Source organism: Crinia signifera, chromosome 8, assembly GCF_055691185.1.
Source record: "Crinia signifera chromosome 8, ASM5569118v1, whole genome shotgun sequence".
Lineage (NCBI taxonomy): Eukaryota > Metazoa > Chordata > Amphibia > Anura > Myobatrachidae > Crinia > Crinia signifera.
Window position 1 is genome coordinate 61,533,649 of NC_139224.1, and position 16,462 is coordinate 61,550,110.

General features: G+C 44.4%; 1 protein-coding gene across 1 annotated transcript in view; it reads right to left on the bottom strand.

Annotated features, from left to right (window-relative positions):
* The window catches only part of PMM1 (phosphomannomutase 1), a 66,085-nt gene extending 58,487 nt beyond the window's left edge, over positions 1 to 7,598 (bottom strand). The window contains exon 1 of the mRNA XM_083156554.1: positions 7,446 to 7,598. Coding sequence (XP_083012680.1) covers positions 7,446 to 7,526 — 81 coding nt within the window. The 5' untranslated portion in view covers positions 7,527 to 7,598. The remainder of the gene's footprint in view (positions 1 to 7,445) is intronic.
* Positions 7,599 to 16,462: the final 8,864 nt, after the last annotated feature.

Genomic DNA, 16,462 nt, shown 5'->3' on the forward strand with positions numbered 1-16,462 from the left:
AGGGGAGGCCATTGGATAAGAGATACCTGTATACCAGGTCCCCTAGTCTTAGATTACACCCATACCAAGTGGATAAATCCCTGGTATGTATGAACTTCTCGAGTTCCAGAGCGATTGGTACTTGGGAAGTGACATGGCATAACCAGACAATAACTTACTCCCAGCGTCCAGATGGAGAGCCTATTGATAAAGAATTGTTGTTAAAAATCCGAACCAGTGGGAGACACTATAAATATGTCTACACGGTGAAGAGAAGTAAAATGATGGCCGGCAGAGTATCAGCCGGCTACTGTAATGTAACCCTACAGCCAGAAATCTGTGAGGAACAAGTCAGGGAACAGGGGACGGGGATGTTCTTATGGATAATGTGTGACAAGATCATGAAATACTCTGTCCCTTATTTTCTCCCTGACGATGTTTATTATATTTGTGGTAGGAGGGCGTACAAATGGCTCTCCATGAACTACGTTGGTATTTGTTATCTAGGCAGAGTATTACCGGAAGTGATGACCCTCACACATGATGAGATGATGAACATACACAGAGGTATTTCTCCTCCTTACACTCATACCCATTATGACCAAATCCATAAAAGGGATTTAACCATCAGGAAAGAACCCCTAGCTTCCGAAATGATACACGAGTCGTTCGGTATCCAACTCCTCATTGCTTTAGATATCACCCATACCGCCAGAGGAGTCATAAATTTTAAATATATACAAGCATTAGCCAGCTTGGTAGATAACATCACTGAGATTTATGATGACACCTTTAGATACACTGGGAAGGAGTTGCAAGCGTATAAAAGAGAGCTAGTCCAACATCGAATGGTGTTGAACTATCTGACAGCTATGACAGGAGGATATTGTGTCACCCTTTCTACACAGTTTGGGGTGAAATGTTGTACATATATCACCAACAATACTGAAGACCCAGAAGAAATCGTCGATCACCGGATGGATGAGATTCTTCAGCTTAAATGGGAATTTAGAAGGGAACATAATATCAGCCTGGCAGAAATAGGTAACAAAGTTAGTGAATGGACCTCCTGGTTGAATCCAATGCACTGGTTCTCTGGTTTAGGAGAATGGGCGCAGGGGATCATAGCTAACATAGGAAAACTCCTCCTCTGTATCGGTGGTGCCATCATAGTCTTTGTGCTATTGTTCAAATGTTTAAAGGTGGTGACCCGGGGAAAGACAAAACGTACCGAAATCATGAGTGTAAGAACGAGAGATACAGAGGAAGACCAGGGTTTGGTATATGACCCTAAAATCGAAACCACCTCCCTTTAAAGAAACCATATTTGTGAACGTGTATATGTTGTAACCACCCCTGTTTTTATTTTTATCCCAAAATTGTACATTATCCTTCGTGACCCTGAGTAGGTTGTTCGATAAATGCGGCCCATCGTTTATCCATGATCCTGGATCGGCCGAGAGCAGATGGTTTACTCCCCTTATATGTTTAATTCATGTATCCCAATTTCTCTGTTAGGATTATGAATTTCTGTATTGTCGTGTGAAATGTTTTGTATTGTAACAGTTTTATAATTACTGTTAAAGGGTGGACTATGGAAGTCGAGTTACACACACGCCATTTTAGGATAGTATGGCCGCCATTTTGGTTCGCAGAGTTGCGCAAATAAAGTTTCCATACCCGAGTATGCGTGGCAAAGTGGACCAGAAGAGTAGCCATACTATCACACATAAATTCATAAATACATACTGACACCAAGTAAAATATAGTTAAAGGTTTAGAACGCCACACATAGCCTAGTTAGCCCTGCATACATCTGCCTGTATCATGTTTAGTACCGTTCCGTTCCGTTTCTTATGCGTAGTATTCCGGTCATTGCGAATATTTCGCAATATACACGACTCAATAGTTATGGACATAATCCATAATCCAGGGACAGTTTCTGTTAAAAGAATGTAACAAAGAAATCCAGATGAAACCAGTTCTTATCACTGCTGACGCCGAAACCACCGAACAAAGGACTCTTAAAGTTCACTCCCCTGGACCTAGCCAAACCAGGTGTATCAGCTTACCCCCCAATCACAGCTGACCTGACATTCGACCCCTGACCAATGAGAACGGCCTTTGACCTCCCCTTTCTGACCCTATAAGATAGGCGACCCAGAGCAGCAAAGTCTCTTCGGCACATCTACCTTTCCCTGACCTGACCACCGGACTATAGTTCATCCCTGAACGATAGTGAGCTCTGACCGGACTACACTTCGCATATTTGATGAGAACGGTAACGGTTGCATTAACGGTATTTATCCTTATTGTATTGATTGGCTGATTGTGTCTTGTATCTGTTTTCTTTCCCCTTAGCAGAGTCTGTTAGTATTCATTGTTAGTATATTGTATTACTTGTTATACCTGTTTATTCTTATTTCTGTAACCCCCTTTTGTCCATTAGGGACTCAAATACAACCTTTTTACGGAGCTCTTATCTCCATATTTCTATACAGTGGTCGTTGTCTGTTTATTCGCATAATAGCGATAAGGTATATTCGCAGATTAGAGACAAAGTACTGCGAAGGAATCTCTGATTAAGGTATTGGTTCTTGGTATACATAATACAATTAAAGGTACGCTACGCTGCGCTACGCTTTGTTCGCACGTAGTTAGGTATAAAGGGTACGTTGGTTGCGGACTTATTACGTAACCAACGCTTTTCACTTATTGTCACTCTGGTTATATTTTAATCACCATTAACACATATGAGAAAAAAGAAGAAAACAGGAAGGGGTCAAATACTTGTACAACACGGTTAACATATTACTAAACATTAAACATGGGAAATTACTTAAGCAAAAGTTTTATTTTAAATTAGTAATTATATAAAACATGTTAAAGTATAAAACCAGATTCATGGTAATATTAATGGCCATACTTCCCTTTTATACTAAGGGGACATTTAATAAAATGGAAGTTCAATTTCAGATGAGATGTTGCTATGGAAAACCAATCAGATACAGGCCCTTATTCTGGTTCACTCACAAAGGCAAAATCCTTCTCAAATAGACAGAAATATGTGCACTGCTGGTGGGACAGATGTAACATGTGCAGAGAGAATTAGATTTGGGTGGGTTTTTATTTCAAAGTGAGATCTATATTGCAGTGTAAAAATAAAGCAGTCAGTATTTTCCCTGCACAGAAACAAAATAACTCACCCAAATCTAATTATCTCGGCACATGTTACATCTGCCCCACCTGCAGTGCACATGGATCTGTCCATTTGAGAAGGAATTTGCCTTTGTGAGTGAACCAGAATAAGGGCCACTATCTATTATCTTCTAGAAGATGCTAAATAAAAAAGTAGATTCCGATTGGTTGCTCCTAGCAACATCCCATGTGACATAGAACTCCCATCATAAATTTCCGCCTAAATGTAAAAATAGAGAAGTCAATTTGTTTAAGTGTATATATGCACATTAGCAGTAAAAAACATACTTTGTTGCCAGTGCTATTTTTCAGCAGGAACCAGCAGGAACTGAGTTCCTGAACCTCTAATTAAATATGACATCATCAGGAACTGAAAATGTACTTTCCATAAGATAAGTTTTATTTTAAAGTCATCTGTGAGTGCCTTTGTTTCTTAATACAATATATACATCTATCTCTCCCTCCCTCTCTCTGTTGTATGTATATTTTTTTATTTAATTATTCCACAGCCAGACCTGGAGTTCCTGGACCTATTTTTCCAGAAAAATAGTACTGTTTGTTGCAGAAAAGGTGGTTAGCTCTGTGTTTATTTATGTGTAGTGCCTAATTACCTGCAATAGGTATGTTAGCGTACATCGTCATAAGATAACTTGAAATAACAAAAACAAGGCAAAGGTTAGCTGTTCCTGTAGTAAACAAATCAGACCAGTCAGGTGAGTCAGCGATGTCCTGTGTCACGTGCAAATCAGGAGCAATAGTATTCAGTATGACATATAGAATATGCACTTCTTACTATATTGCTATCAATTCCAACCCATTTTAGAGGCATTCTTCAGCTAGAAGCCACAGCATGAGATTAATTAATGAAACACCAGACTACGAGTTGTAAAGGTGCCCATACACGGAGCGATAACTCAGTGCGTTTGAACTGGATTGCATTGCATCTAATTCAAAAAGCACAGGCAGCACATACTTTATGTGCTGTGCGATGGGATGTGCGTGGAAGAGAGCATCTCATCACACACGCCCTGTCACTCGGTGTGTGGGCACCTTATCTATGGCTCTGCATATATGCTAGCCTTATATCTATGTGAAATGGCTGATGTGCTGGCTGGTTCAGCGGCTTAATCTCAGCTGTCAATCAGCCCTCTGCACAGTCCAGGCCCGCATCCAATTATTAATACACACATGGGACTCAAAGCCATTGTAAATTGTGAAAATGTGTGGCTTTTGCTGGGCATTGGGGGTGGATGGCATGACAGACCTGCCCACAATCTTTAATACATCTAGACCAAGCCTAGCCAACCTGTAGTTCTCCAGCATGCCTTGCCACAGTTTTGTTAATAGGGAATGCTAAGACTGCTGCAGAGCATGTTGGTATGTGTAGTTTCATCAGTGGCTTTACTATAAATTTTGCTCCCCCAAGCCAAAAGTTTGTACAGCAATTGCCCAATGTTCTTTACACCTTGGTACATCTATACGTACACTGCACACACACACACACACACACACACACACACACACACACACACACACACACACACACACACTGCATAAATACATATACAGTATACATGTGCCATCAAGGACAATGCATGGATCTCCCTCCACATAATATACACAGGTCAGTGAGGTCCATCTCCCCTTGGGAAAATATACACAGTCACGCTGCCTGTGCAGCACTCTCACCCTCTCACTTTCACCCTCCCATGGAACTGCTACAGCCTGTTCAAGGATGCCAGACCCTTCCTCCAGTAATCGGGCTCCGCTATGCTGGGAGCTCTGCTGTGTTGCAGGAAGCTAGTGGCTTTGGGAGTGGGGATGACATCCTCCCGCACCTCAGCACTCAAGCTCCCCAAGCCACCACGGGACCTGCCACACCATAGTTACCCAACTGAGTTTTACGACAGCTGTAGAGCCGCAGGCTTGATCTAAACTCATGCTGCAAAACCCTGGATCAAACGGCTTCAGTAATTTTCACACTCCCCGAACCATTCGCTCTGCACAGGGCGGTTCGGGGGTGGGCATGGGAACGCCCGGCGTTTTATGGGTGTCCCTATAAAAACGCTTGCCATTCCCCTGGGAACACAGGTTTGTCGAAGGAGAGAGAAATCTGATATTTCTCCTGTTCGGCCACATGCTAGCAATGGGATTCAGGTGCCGGGGAGAGGTGGAGGATCGGCCGGGCAGCGTTTACTTATTTGCTAGGCTGCGAACATATGCGGCCTAGCGAATAGGTCTGGACCAGTCCCTAAATTACTAGAAACATAACATAACATAGCATCTTAGGAGGCATCAGAGGATCACCCAAGAATGCAGGAGGTGTCCATTTACACATGGAAGCCTCCTGATGCTTTTGTATATATTTTATATTTGTATATGACAGCTGCGTCCAAAAGAAGGCCCTAAGCTACACTGATTTGACAATGCTTATACCAAAATATTTTAGATCAAAAGTTATTTATCCAAGTAAGATTGATAGGGTTATTAAGTTTTATAGACATGAGAAATGTACTAGTGCATTCGTTGTCATCTACAGTATATCAGGCGTAAGCAACCTGTACCACTCCAGCTGCTGTAGAACTGCACATACCGGCATGCAATGCCATAGTTCTAATGTTAGGACATGCTAGAACTGTGTCAGGGCATGCTGGGACTTATCAAGAAAAAGAAAAGGGACTGGCACTCTCACCAATGGGAACAGCATGGACTTTCCAAATAGTAGTAACCACGGAGAGACGGACGGCACTCAGTTGCAAAATACTCACAAGATGACACAAGATCTGAGAGTCTCTCCGTGGTTATTATGGGTGTGGTATAGCTCACAGACAACGTCTAGTCAGACAGTCAATAGATCAACACCAAAAAAAGTAGCGACACAAGTAAAATGTTGACATGGAAAATCAATGTGTGTACATGGACACAGTATAAGTGTACAGTTTTCCCATCGAATGGCTCGCTGCGCTCGGCAAACTATTCTATTCTTCCTCTATGCCGAGTGGAATGGTAAAGTCGGTTTGAAAAAAATAGTCAGTTGTCGGGCTATTGAGTACATTGGTATGTCGAACTTATGCATGTTTAACTTTTGTTAATGTCTAATTAATGCATGTCTCATGGTGTGTACACACGGTGAGATTCCCTTGCTATTCGACTTAAGATTCGATTGCTATGCAATCTTTGCTCATTTACATACAATCTACATTTGATTTGCACTATATAGTCATTGCTGCCCTGTCTATCTGGGTTTCAATTTGTGCTGTCACGGGAGCTCGCATCGGGATCACAAGGTAAAAAACCTGTGCGATCTGCATGCGATTTTTAATATACTGTATAGTCAAAATCTAATGTCAAATCTCACTGGGTGTACACAGCATAACTTTTGTTGTAGACCTATTGACTGTCTGACTAGATCTTCAAAACATGTGTAAATTCTGATTCAGATGGATGTGGTTGGATTTGCTATCAGTTCTGCTTCTTTGGAATGCAGCAGGATGTGCCTATTGCAAGCAGACAGCTTGTGCTGTAGCAGTGATCTAAGGATCGCCAAAAACAAGCCATCCTCGCTGCTTAACCCCCTCACCGGCCGTTTGCTCTATGCTATGTTCCCGAGGAATCCTCGCCATCAGAGGAAGCAAGCCCGCTGCAAATAGCCACAAGCCTCGCCATTTTGGCGCCCGCACATGCTGTTTCCACCTCGCTTTTTCGAAATAGCGAGGTGGAAGCAGTGAGTGCAGGGGGTCAGTTGAATACTGAGGGCGGGCTATGACAGCGAGCAATAGGCACTGCTCACCATCATAGCTCACCTGATCAGCATTGAATATACCCCCCCCCCCCCCAGTGTTAACAAAACCCCAAAACATATTTTTATAGCACAGCTGTGCCCGAAGTGTCACAACAATCTGTTAATTTATAACGAGTTATGTATTTGTTTCTCTCATTATAATGCAGCAGCTTTAACTCTTTCAGTGATTGCCAGAGGTCCCTGCTATATGTCATAGAAGATCCCCTCCAAAGTAATGGTATTGGAAGAGGATGTATTTAGTTCAAGTGGAAAAGCCCATTTTATATTTCAAAAATATGCATTGATAGATCAGATTGTTTTCAACATATGTATACAAGAAAATAATAGTCATCGTCAGTTTTAAAAACAACAGTCATCGTCAGTTTTAAAAACAACACTCAGAATTATATTATAAAAGTCTACTGAACACATAAAATGCATGTCCGCTATTAAGACAGTCGAAACATGCAGCAGAGTGGTTTCATACCTTTCGTGCTGGGGTTAATGTCCCATCCACATCAAAAAGACAGAGTGTGTCTCTCTGTTTTTGGATCTCTGTCTCTGCCATTGCATCTCCATCTGCAGAGGCCGTTGCCTGTGCAATGAATGGAAGTAGGGTGGGTAGGGGGCTGGTTCAGGTCAATGGGAGGTGTGACAGCTTTGCTGGCCAATTAAGGAGCAGACACATAGTCAGCTGGTTGTGATAAACAAGAGACTGATCACGTACCACAGACTTCTTCCTGCAGCATGTTACAACAACACTAAAGCCAAGTGGGTTAAAGGTCGCCGAGGAGAAAGGACTTTGACCTTATACCTACTGCATGTAACCAGAGAGATCAGCAAGAGAAAGTTAATGCAAAGAGCAGTCCTAATTCAGAGTGCTGGTGCACAATAGTAAGCACTGAGAAAAATCTGTAAGATAAATGAAGAGCTACAAGATTTACAAAAATGATCACAATAAACTTTTTTCTTGTTGCAAGTAAAATCCTTATATTTACAAAATAGCTACTTAATGACTCATTACCCAACCAGACTGAAGAGTACAGACTAATCAGTTGTACTAAGAATCTGAACTGTAACATGATAAACCCACAATTTTTAACATTACCCCCCAAAATTAAAATACTTCAAAATAATTCATATTTCTGATCAGTGTTTAGAATAAGTAATACAAACAGAATTTGAAGGTATATGAGAACCACTTGGCCCATCTTGTCTGCCTTTTTTTGTAACTTAGCCCTTTTTGATCCAAAGTTGTGTGTAAGAATATCCGTATGCCTATGCATGTTTAAATTGTGGTACCTCCTTTGACCACTACCCTTTCTGTGAAGTATTTTTTTTATGATCTAATTTTTCCTTAAATTTCCTTTTAAACCAGCTCTGTCCAGTTTCAGCTCATATGCTTTGAAGTATGTCTACCTCCTGTACCATGTGAAAATGCTTGATATACAGTGCTGTGCAAAATTATTAGACAAGTTTAGACAGAGAATTTAGCATGGTAAACACTTATCAGCTTGCTGGGCGTGGGTGCTGGGTTCCAGCATGATGTTGCTCTGCCACTCTCTAAGATGTCGGTGATGTCTCTCTCGTGTGCTCCTGCCAGTCTTCTGCTCTAGCATTCACATGTGGGGATCCTGCCAGCTCTGGTCTCGGCTATCTTGGTCCCGGTCAGCAGAATGGACAAACCAATTGGACGGTGCTATCAGATAAGCTTAGCACGTCCAATGAGGGACAAGTTTGGGGAATATAAGGCAACTTTTGAGGTCCATAAGGTGCCATAGCAACATCCAGTCCCCCTGTGTACCAGCCTTGCTGCTTACCTATCATATTATGCTTGCACCAAGCGGTTATGCTAAGCTATTTTGGTTCCAGCTTGGATTTATCTGCTAAGCTATTCCAACTGCAGCCAGGATTCATGTGAAAAAGCTAAGCCATTCCGTTTCCAGTCCAGATTCCTGGAATTTGGAACCAACGCAAGTGGATTTACATTTTTCTGTTATGTGGATTCTCCCTTTTTACAGCTGATTGGATGTGCAAGTGGTCTCCAGGTTAGATTGTATTGCGCTCATGAAGATGGTTTTGTTGACACAATGAATGCACTTATTCTGTACCATTCCCAAATTACTTTCTCTTTTGTTGTTTTGAGAAGTTTTCTATGCTTTTTTTTCTTTTTTTTACCAAATATTGTTTGGAGGGCTAAAAGATCTACATTGTCTAGATTGAACAGGGGGTTGGCATTCAGAGTGCCAGATGCACTAAGCTTTCAAAGTGCCTGACATTTTTCCGTATAGGGAGCCTGCAGTTCTAAGACACCAGAGAGTGTCTTCTACTCCTTTCACATTGCAACTAATTACCGGGTACAAGCCAGATTCTTGCCCACTCGACCTGGTAATTAGTGCGATGTGAAAGGGGTTACTGGGTGCCGCAAATGGGTAGCAACATGGCAATAAGAACCAGTAAGAAAGCAGAGTTCTTACCGGTTCATTGCTTTGTTGCTGTGCGGTGTGAACGGGTTAAACAGGTCAAGTGACCCGTTTCCCATTCACATTATGGAGGATGAAGTGCTTGGAACAGCGCCAGCTCCAAGCGCTGCCTCCTCCTTTGCCCACAATGACGCACCGGCGCTCTGCCGCACCAACACATGACGTCAGTGAAACGGCAATATTGTCACAGAAGTGTGAACAGACCGCACATGCAGGGTCGCACTGGGACTGAACCGGTTAAAAGTCCCGGTGCGGCCCTTCAGTTGTGATCTGAAAGGAGTATTAGATTTGCGTGCACCTTAGAAATCATTCGCTGCTCGGTGACCATCGAATGATTTCCTCCCCACATGCAAGCTGCGAATTAATGTTTATGCTAAACATCCATTCGCACTCGTGCGGGGGATCTCAGTGTGCGAGGAGGGGTGGCATTTAAACCACACGCAAAGCTGACAATTTTGCGGCTCTGTGGTTGAACCTGAGTAACCTCCAGGATTCACCCTTTGCCACTTTCTGATTTATTGCGGTTACTGCTGTCCATTAAATCTGTACTACTCCCTCTCACCATGGCTATATTGGCATCTGTAATAGCGTGGAACAGGGAAGTTTGTTGGTTGGATGAACCTATAACAACATTCATTTCTGACACGCAGTTTAAAACCTGGTTGTTCTTGGGGACAATCACTCCCATTTGCTACTATACGGGAGCTATTTCAGGTATCCCCTAGACCACGGGTGTCAAACACAAGGCCCGCGGGCCAAATACGGCCCGCCAGACCTCGTCCTGTGGCCCGCGCGAGGAGATAGCATGCAGGGGCAGTGTGTCTAAAACAGGAGTGCTGCGGGCCGCGTCCACGTCCGTGGCCGCCTTACCTGTTCCTCCACTGTCGGCGGCCATGTTCCTGTAGGCACATATGTATGCGGCTACAGAAACATATGTGGAGGAGGGCCCGGCCGCCTGTTCCCTCTGATGCTCGGCAGTGACAGACACTGGGTGGGGACGTCATGACGATGACGCCGCCCGCCCATGCATCTGTAGAGAAGTAGGAGCAGGCAGGGAAGCTGGACCGGGAGTCAGGGACAGTGTGGCCGCAGCAAGCAGTGAAGAAAAGCTGGAAGCCGCAGCAGCTGCAGGACAAACGGAGAAACAGTAAGTGAGGATGAGGATCACACTCACAATAAAAAAATCTCTTATATATTTGGCTACATCTGTCACTCAAAGTGTGTCTGGAGATATAACGCCGGGTGGAGCCTCTGACTCACATGACTGACTCACATGACAGAGAACCAGCCCAGTGAGCCCACAGACAGTGCCAGACACCCTCTGCCTCTCCATGTTACACAGCAAAGACACAGCTACTCACCAGACACACCAGGTGAGCGCCCCACACCTCCATACCTCCCAACATGACCCTCTCCAGGAGGGACAGAATGCTCTGTTTGTGGACTTCCATCTTAATTTATGATTGTCATCACCTGTCATTTTAAACAGGGTAATTGATAAGAAAGGTGTTTAAGCACAGGTGATGGTAATCCATAAATTAAGAAGAAAGTCCAGAAACAGAGCAATGTGTCCCTCCTGGAGAGGGTCACGTTGGGTATGCACCTCCCTCCACCCCCCCCCCCCCCCCCATTCACGGCATCCCCACAATTAAATGGCACATGCAAAACACTGACATGGCTATGGTCGACAATGAAAAAGGTTGACAAGATTTATTTTTCACTTTTTCAATGTTTTCATATTCATTCTCATGTGTCGACATGGACACCAATGAAGTGCCACACTTATGTCAACATTTACCTTTCTGTGTTGATTTTTTTCTTGTGGCGATTAGCGGCACCCCCCGCGACCCCCCTCCCGCGATTTGCAGCACACCCCCCGCAATTCGCGGTACCCCCGGTGACTCCCGCGATTCGCGGCCCCACCCCGTGACACCCCCCCCTCCCACGATTCGCGCCAACCCCCCGGGCCCCCCCTCCCGTGGTTCACGGTGCCCCCCACGACCCCCCCTACCGCGATTCCCCACCCCTGACCCCCCCCTCCTGTCATTGCGGCAACCCCCCGCCCCCGCGACCCACCCTCCCGCAATTCACTGCAACCCCCCGCGCCCCCCCCATCCCACGATTCGCGGCACCCACACCCCCACCCCCGCGACCCCCCCTCCCGCAATTCACGGCATCCACCCACGACTCCTCCTCCCGTGATTCGCGGACACCCCTCACCTCCCCCCCACCCCCGCGCGTGATTCACGGCAACCCCAGGATTAAATGGCACATGCAAAACACTGGCACGGCTATGGTCGACAATGAAAAAGGTTGACATGAGTTTTTGAAGATTTATTTTTCTGTGTTGATTTTTTCTTGTAGCAATTTTTTTCCAGTGACAACTATGAACTATGTGCACGTCAACCTAGACATCATCAACCAATTCTTTGTATAATATATAACACCTGTTCTGTTTTACTGTAGGTGTTTTAAGTCAGACCTTTTACTGCTACTATTACTGTTTATGTAAATGCATTCTGAATGACAGCAACATCCTACCATCCTTCTACAAGAATATATAACCAACTAGGTGATTCATCGCGCCCTGTGCCCCCCCCCCCCCCGCAATTCACGGACCCCCCGTGCACCCCCCTCCCGCGATTCGCAACCCCCCCCTCGAGCAATTTACGCCCCCTCCCACGCTTTGCGGACCCCCGCCCTCTCCCGCGATTCGCCGACACCTGCGCCCCCTCCCTCCCTTGATTCACGGCACCCCCGCAATTCACGGCACCCCTAACCCCCTCTTTAGTCCCTTGTATACTCACACACCCCTATCACTACCCAGCTTCCTGCTCTCCTGAACCGTAACTTCCACCACTGGGGAGTCGCTGACGCTGTTTTGCCCACATGCCCCTATCATGCCTCATAGCCCAGCCTCCTGCTCTCATGCACCCGAACTCCCACCCAGTAGGAGGAGACACTAACTAAGGGCCACCATCCTGTACTGCCACGCTGGACCCTCACCCACTGGCAGAAGCAGCACAGTATCTCCCACCCTCCTCTTTAGTCCCCCTTATGCCCACACACCCCTATCACTACCCAGCCTCCTGTTTTCCTGTGTCGTGACCTCCACCAGTGGGGAGCCGCTGACTCAGAAACACCCTACTATACTATTGCACACACACACACCTAAACAACATGCACACACAGCCCCCCCCCCACACCCAGGGCAGCCGAGAGGAATGCCGGGCCCCGGTAAAATGTTGGGGGCGTGGCCTAAGTGTGTGTGTTGTGGGAACCTCCCACACTTAGGCCACGCCCCCAATATGTTTAGAGGAGGGTGAAAGAAAACTCTAAAAACTGTAATCTCAGAAGCAGCACACACCTACAGCATGTGCTGTGCTGACTGCAGGCTCAGCATGACCTCTCACACTGTCAGTGAGACACTCATGCTGAGCCTGCTGTCAGCACAGCACATGCTGTAGAAGTGTGTGCTACTGTTGCTACCCAGGAGGGATGAGGGGAAAGGGAGGGGTCAGACCAGGGCCCCTGCGGGGCCCCTTCAGCAAGCCTGGGCCCGGGTAATTAGTACCCTCTCCCCCCCTCTCTCGGCTCCCCTGCCCACACCCACAAATGTCACTGTATCATCCACACTATCAATGTACATCTTACTCTGTAACCGCTTTTTAATTAAACAAAACAATACACATCCCCTTCCACACCGCTCTCTATTTAACACATTTCACCTAAAACTCAAGTTGCAATACAGGCCATACATACAATTCTAACCATATTTCTCATATACAAATGTTCACAAATTAAGGGGGCGCAGCCCCTTACGACGGTGTGAAGAGCGCCCGTAGGGCGCGATGAATCACCTAGTATATATATATCTGCTGTTTCCTGAGGTGTCCCCGTGTATAATAATAATAATGCCATGACACCACAGGCTGCTCCTCCTGTATAATCATTTATGTGTCATGGCATTACTTTTATTATATTATACAGGGGGAGCAGCCTGTGGTGTCATGGCATTATAATTATACAGGGGGAGCAGCCTGTGGTGTCATGGCATTCATTTTATATTATACAGGGGGAGCAGCCTGTGGTGTCATGGCATTATAATTATACAGGGGGACCTACAGATACAACCGGCCCTTTGAGGGTGACCAAACTGCTGATGCGGCCCCCGATGAATTTGAGTTTGACACCCCTGCCCTAGACATTTCTAGTATACTTATAACTCTGGCACTGGCGCTTTATTTATGTCCTCAAATTTTCAATGCTCTTCCAAAGTATGATTTTATATAGGCTTTCCTTGTCTGGACCTAAGAAGGGTATTGCATGCTGGTAATATATTAATAGGTACATCCAAACCAGGTCAATATCAGCTCTCCAAAAATGGGAACTGGATTTGTTTAGGTCTTTTTTGGAGCAAAAGTTTCACTTTTTTATAAATGCTTTTTCTATACTGGACGGATGTCCAAACTTATTCACTGGTTGCATTTACCCTGACCAGCTACATAAAATATGTCCTTCTGTATCAAATCAATGTTGGTACAATTCTGGCCATCTTGGCGTCTGTCTTAAGATTTATCATCTGTGGCTCTAGGTTATTGGTTTGTTAATTTCCAAAAAAACAGGGATCATAGTATTGCCAGATCCCCATATAGCAATATATCATTATTTTTTTTTTAACAGGAATGTTGCCTCAGGGGATAGACATGTGATAGAACATATCCTAATAGCCACAAAGCCCTTATAGCTCACCACTGGCACTCATACATGGTGTTTTGAAATGGTATTAACTAAGGATCAGTCCCATTGTGACTTTGAAACAGCATGGATCCTTTACTCCTCTTCTTCCAACAATCCGTTGATGACGTGCAGTGATTACTGGACTTACATCATTTTAAAATTCTTTTCTTTTTTTATTTTTCTATTGAATATCACCACATGATTATTAAACCTACATATTTTATCTGAGCTCCCTGTCACAACAGGTTGTTGTGGATTCACCTTTGATGGCTGTTCCGGTATGGGTTGACTAGGCAGAGTAATTGTAGTGGGTCAAAGATATTGCCTTTGCATATGTGGGTACCTTAGGGATGTTGACTGGACTCCCGAATGGAGGTGCAGAGTCTAACTAGGCAGTGGTGTTTACCAGGGATTCCCAAAAGGGAATTTGGACTTGGCTGCGTTTTCCCAGCAAGTAGCGGCCCTCCGAAGTCAGTACCCCTGAGATCATGGACATCCGAAGATGGCAGGAGACAGCAACTAATCAGGACACTTTCTTGGCTTCTATAACGGATAAATCAAAGGATAACTGAAGAATAACTGAAGAATAACCTCACCAGCCACTTAGGAAGCCATCTTGGCTTGTATAGGGATAATCAAAGGATAACTGAAGAATTGCACCGGCAACTTGGGATGGGCCAAGAAAACAACATAACGGGATGTGCGCTAAAGGGTAGCGAGGAATCTGCAAGAAGCTGACTTTTTTTTTTAGGAGTATCAGGTATACTTGGAACTGTAGCAGGAGATGTAATACTGTGGACCGGTCCGGCGTTCTCAGGAGCAGACAATTTTTTTTGTGGTTAACACATTGATTCAGACAGTGTCCTCTGCAGATATAGGCAACATTGTAATATCACATCATTCACCTATCACATTATCTATTAGACTATTGGACCCCTACATAGTATTTAGCGGTTTCCTTATTTATTTCAATCTGATGATTTCAAACAATTTCTCAATCATCACTGGGCAAATTCTGTTGACAATAATATAGAACATTAGAATGACCCTTTCTTATTTTGGGAAACCTCTAGAACTGTGATGCGAGGTCACATTATGGAGGTTATTCTGGTTGGTGCGTACTTTCCCGAATTCTTACGGAGCGGTCCGCACGCCACGCTGTGCGGACATTGTCCGTAGAAACGCCCAGCGAGCCTCCGCATTTGGACGGACTCACTCTTTAATAACAGGGCGTGTGTACGGACGACATACAAACCTTGCGTGTGCGGTGGACACGCACAGATTCTGCACGGTCTTACAGCGTAAGCACGGTCTTACCGCTTTAGAACGGACGGGAACCTGGCCGTACGCACCGATGCGGTGTATTTACGCACAAATCACCACTCTTATCAGAACACCCAAGTCTGTAACATGACCCACTTATGCAATTAGGCAACCTCATTCAAAACATTAACCCTTTCATCTTGATAAGTTCACAACATTCTTTGTATGCATATTACATCATCAATTATTCTTCACCCGCAAACACACACATACAAATCAACACACTATGTACATCTTTACATTATCCTTCACTTGCAGCCACTTTTATGCACTAAACCCATCTATATATACTGTATCTCCCTTTTGCACCTTACATAAATAAACACCACTATTTATACTTATATACTTATGCTGTAAAATTATACAATAACACACAGACCACTTATAACTTTAACTGGAAAAATGTATTTACAGAGTACAAAATTTAAAAAAAAAGGCTTCACACCAGGAGGTCGCAGACATGCTTCACCTCTTCTGTCATAAGCACAAGGTGCTGGTGAAGTCTGAGGAGGGCCCCTCGCAACCCCTCGCCTTCTAGCCTCTGGTCATCTGTTAAAGGGGGATAAACATAAATTATGCTAATCAGGCAGACCTTGTACTGTCAATCCTAAATACCTACAGCATGCAAAATCATACATACAAACAATTACATAGCCAATACTGTTTGTAATGGTAAAAAAAAAAAATGGGCCCACATACACACACACTGGCTTACACTACTGAATATGTGACTGATAAAAATCTCCTGCCTTACCAATAACCAATCTACTAGAAAGCTACATCCAATACAACATGCCACATTTTGCCATACATATTTACCTGCATGTCACTGCTTAATAGCTAAACTGCATGATAGATAGATACATAGATGGATACATAGATGGATGGATGGATGGATGGATGGTTACATGGATGGATGGATACATGGATGGATGGATACCACATTTAAAGGCTAGCC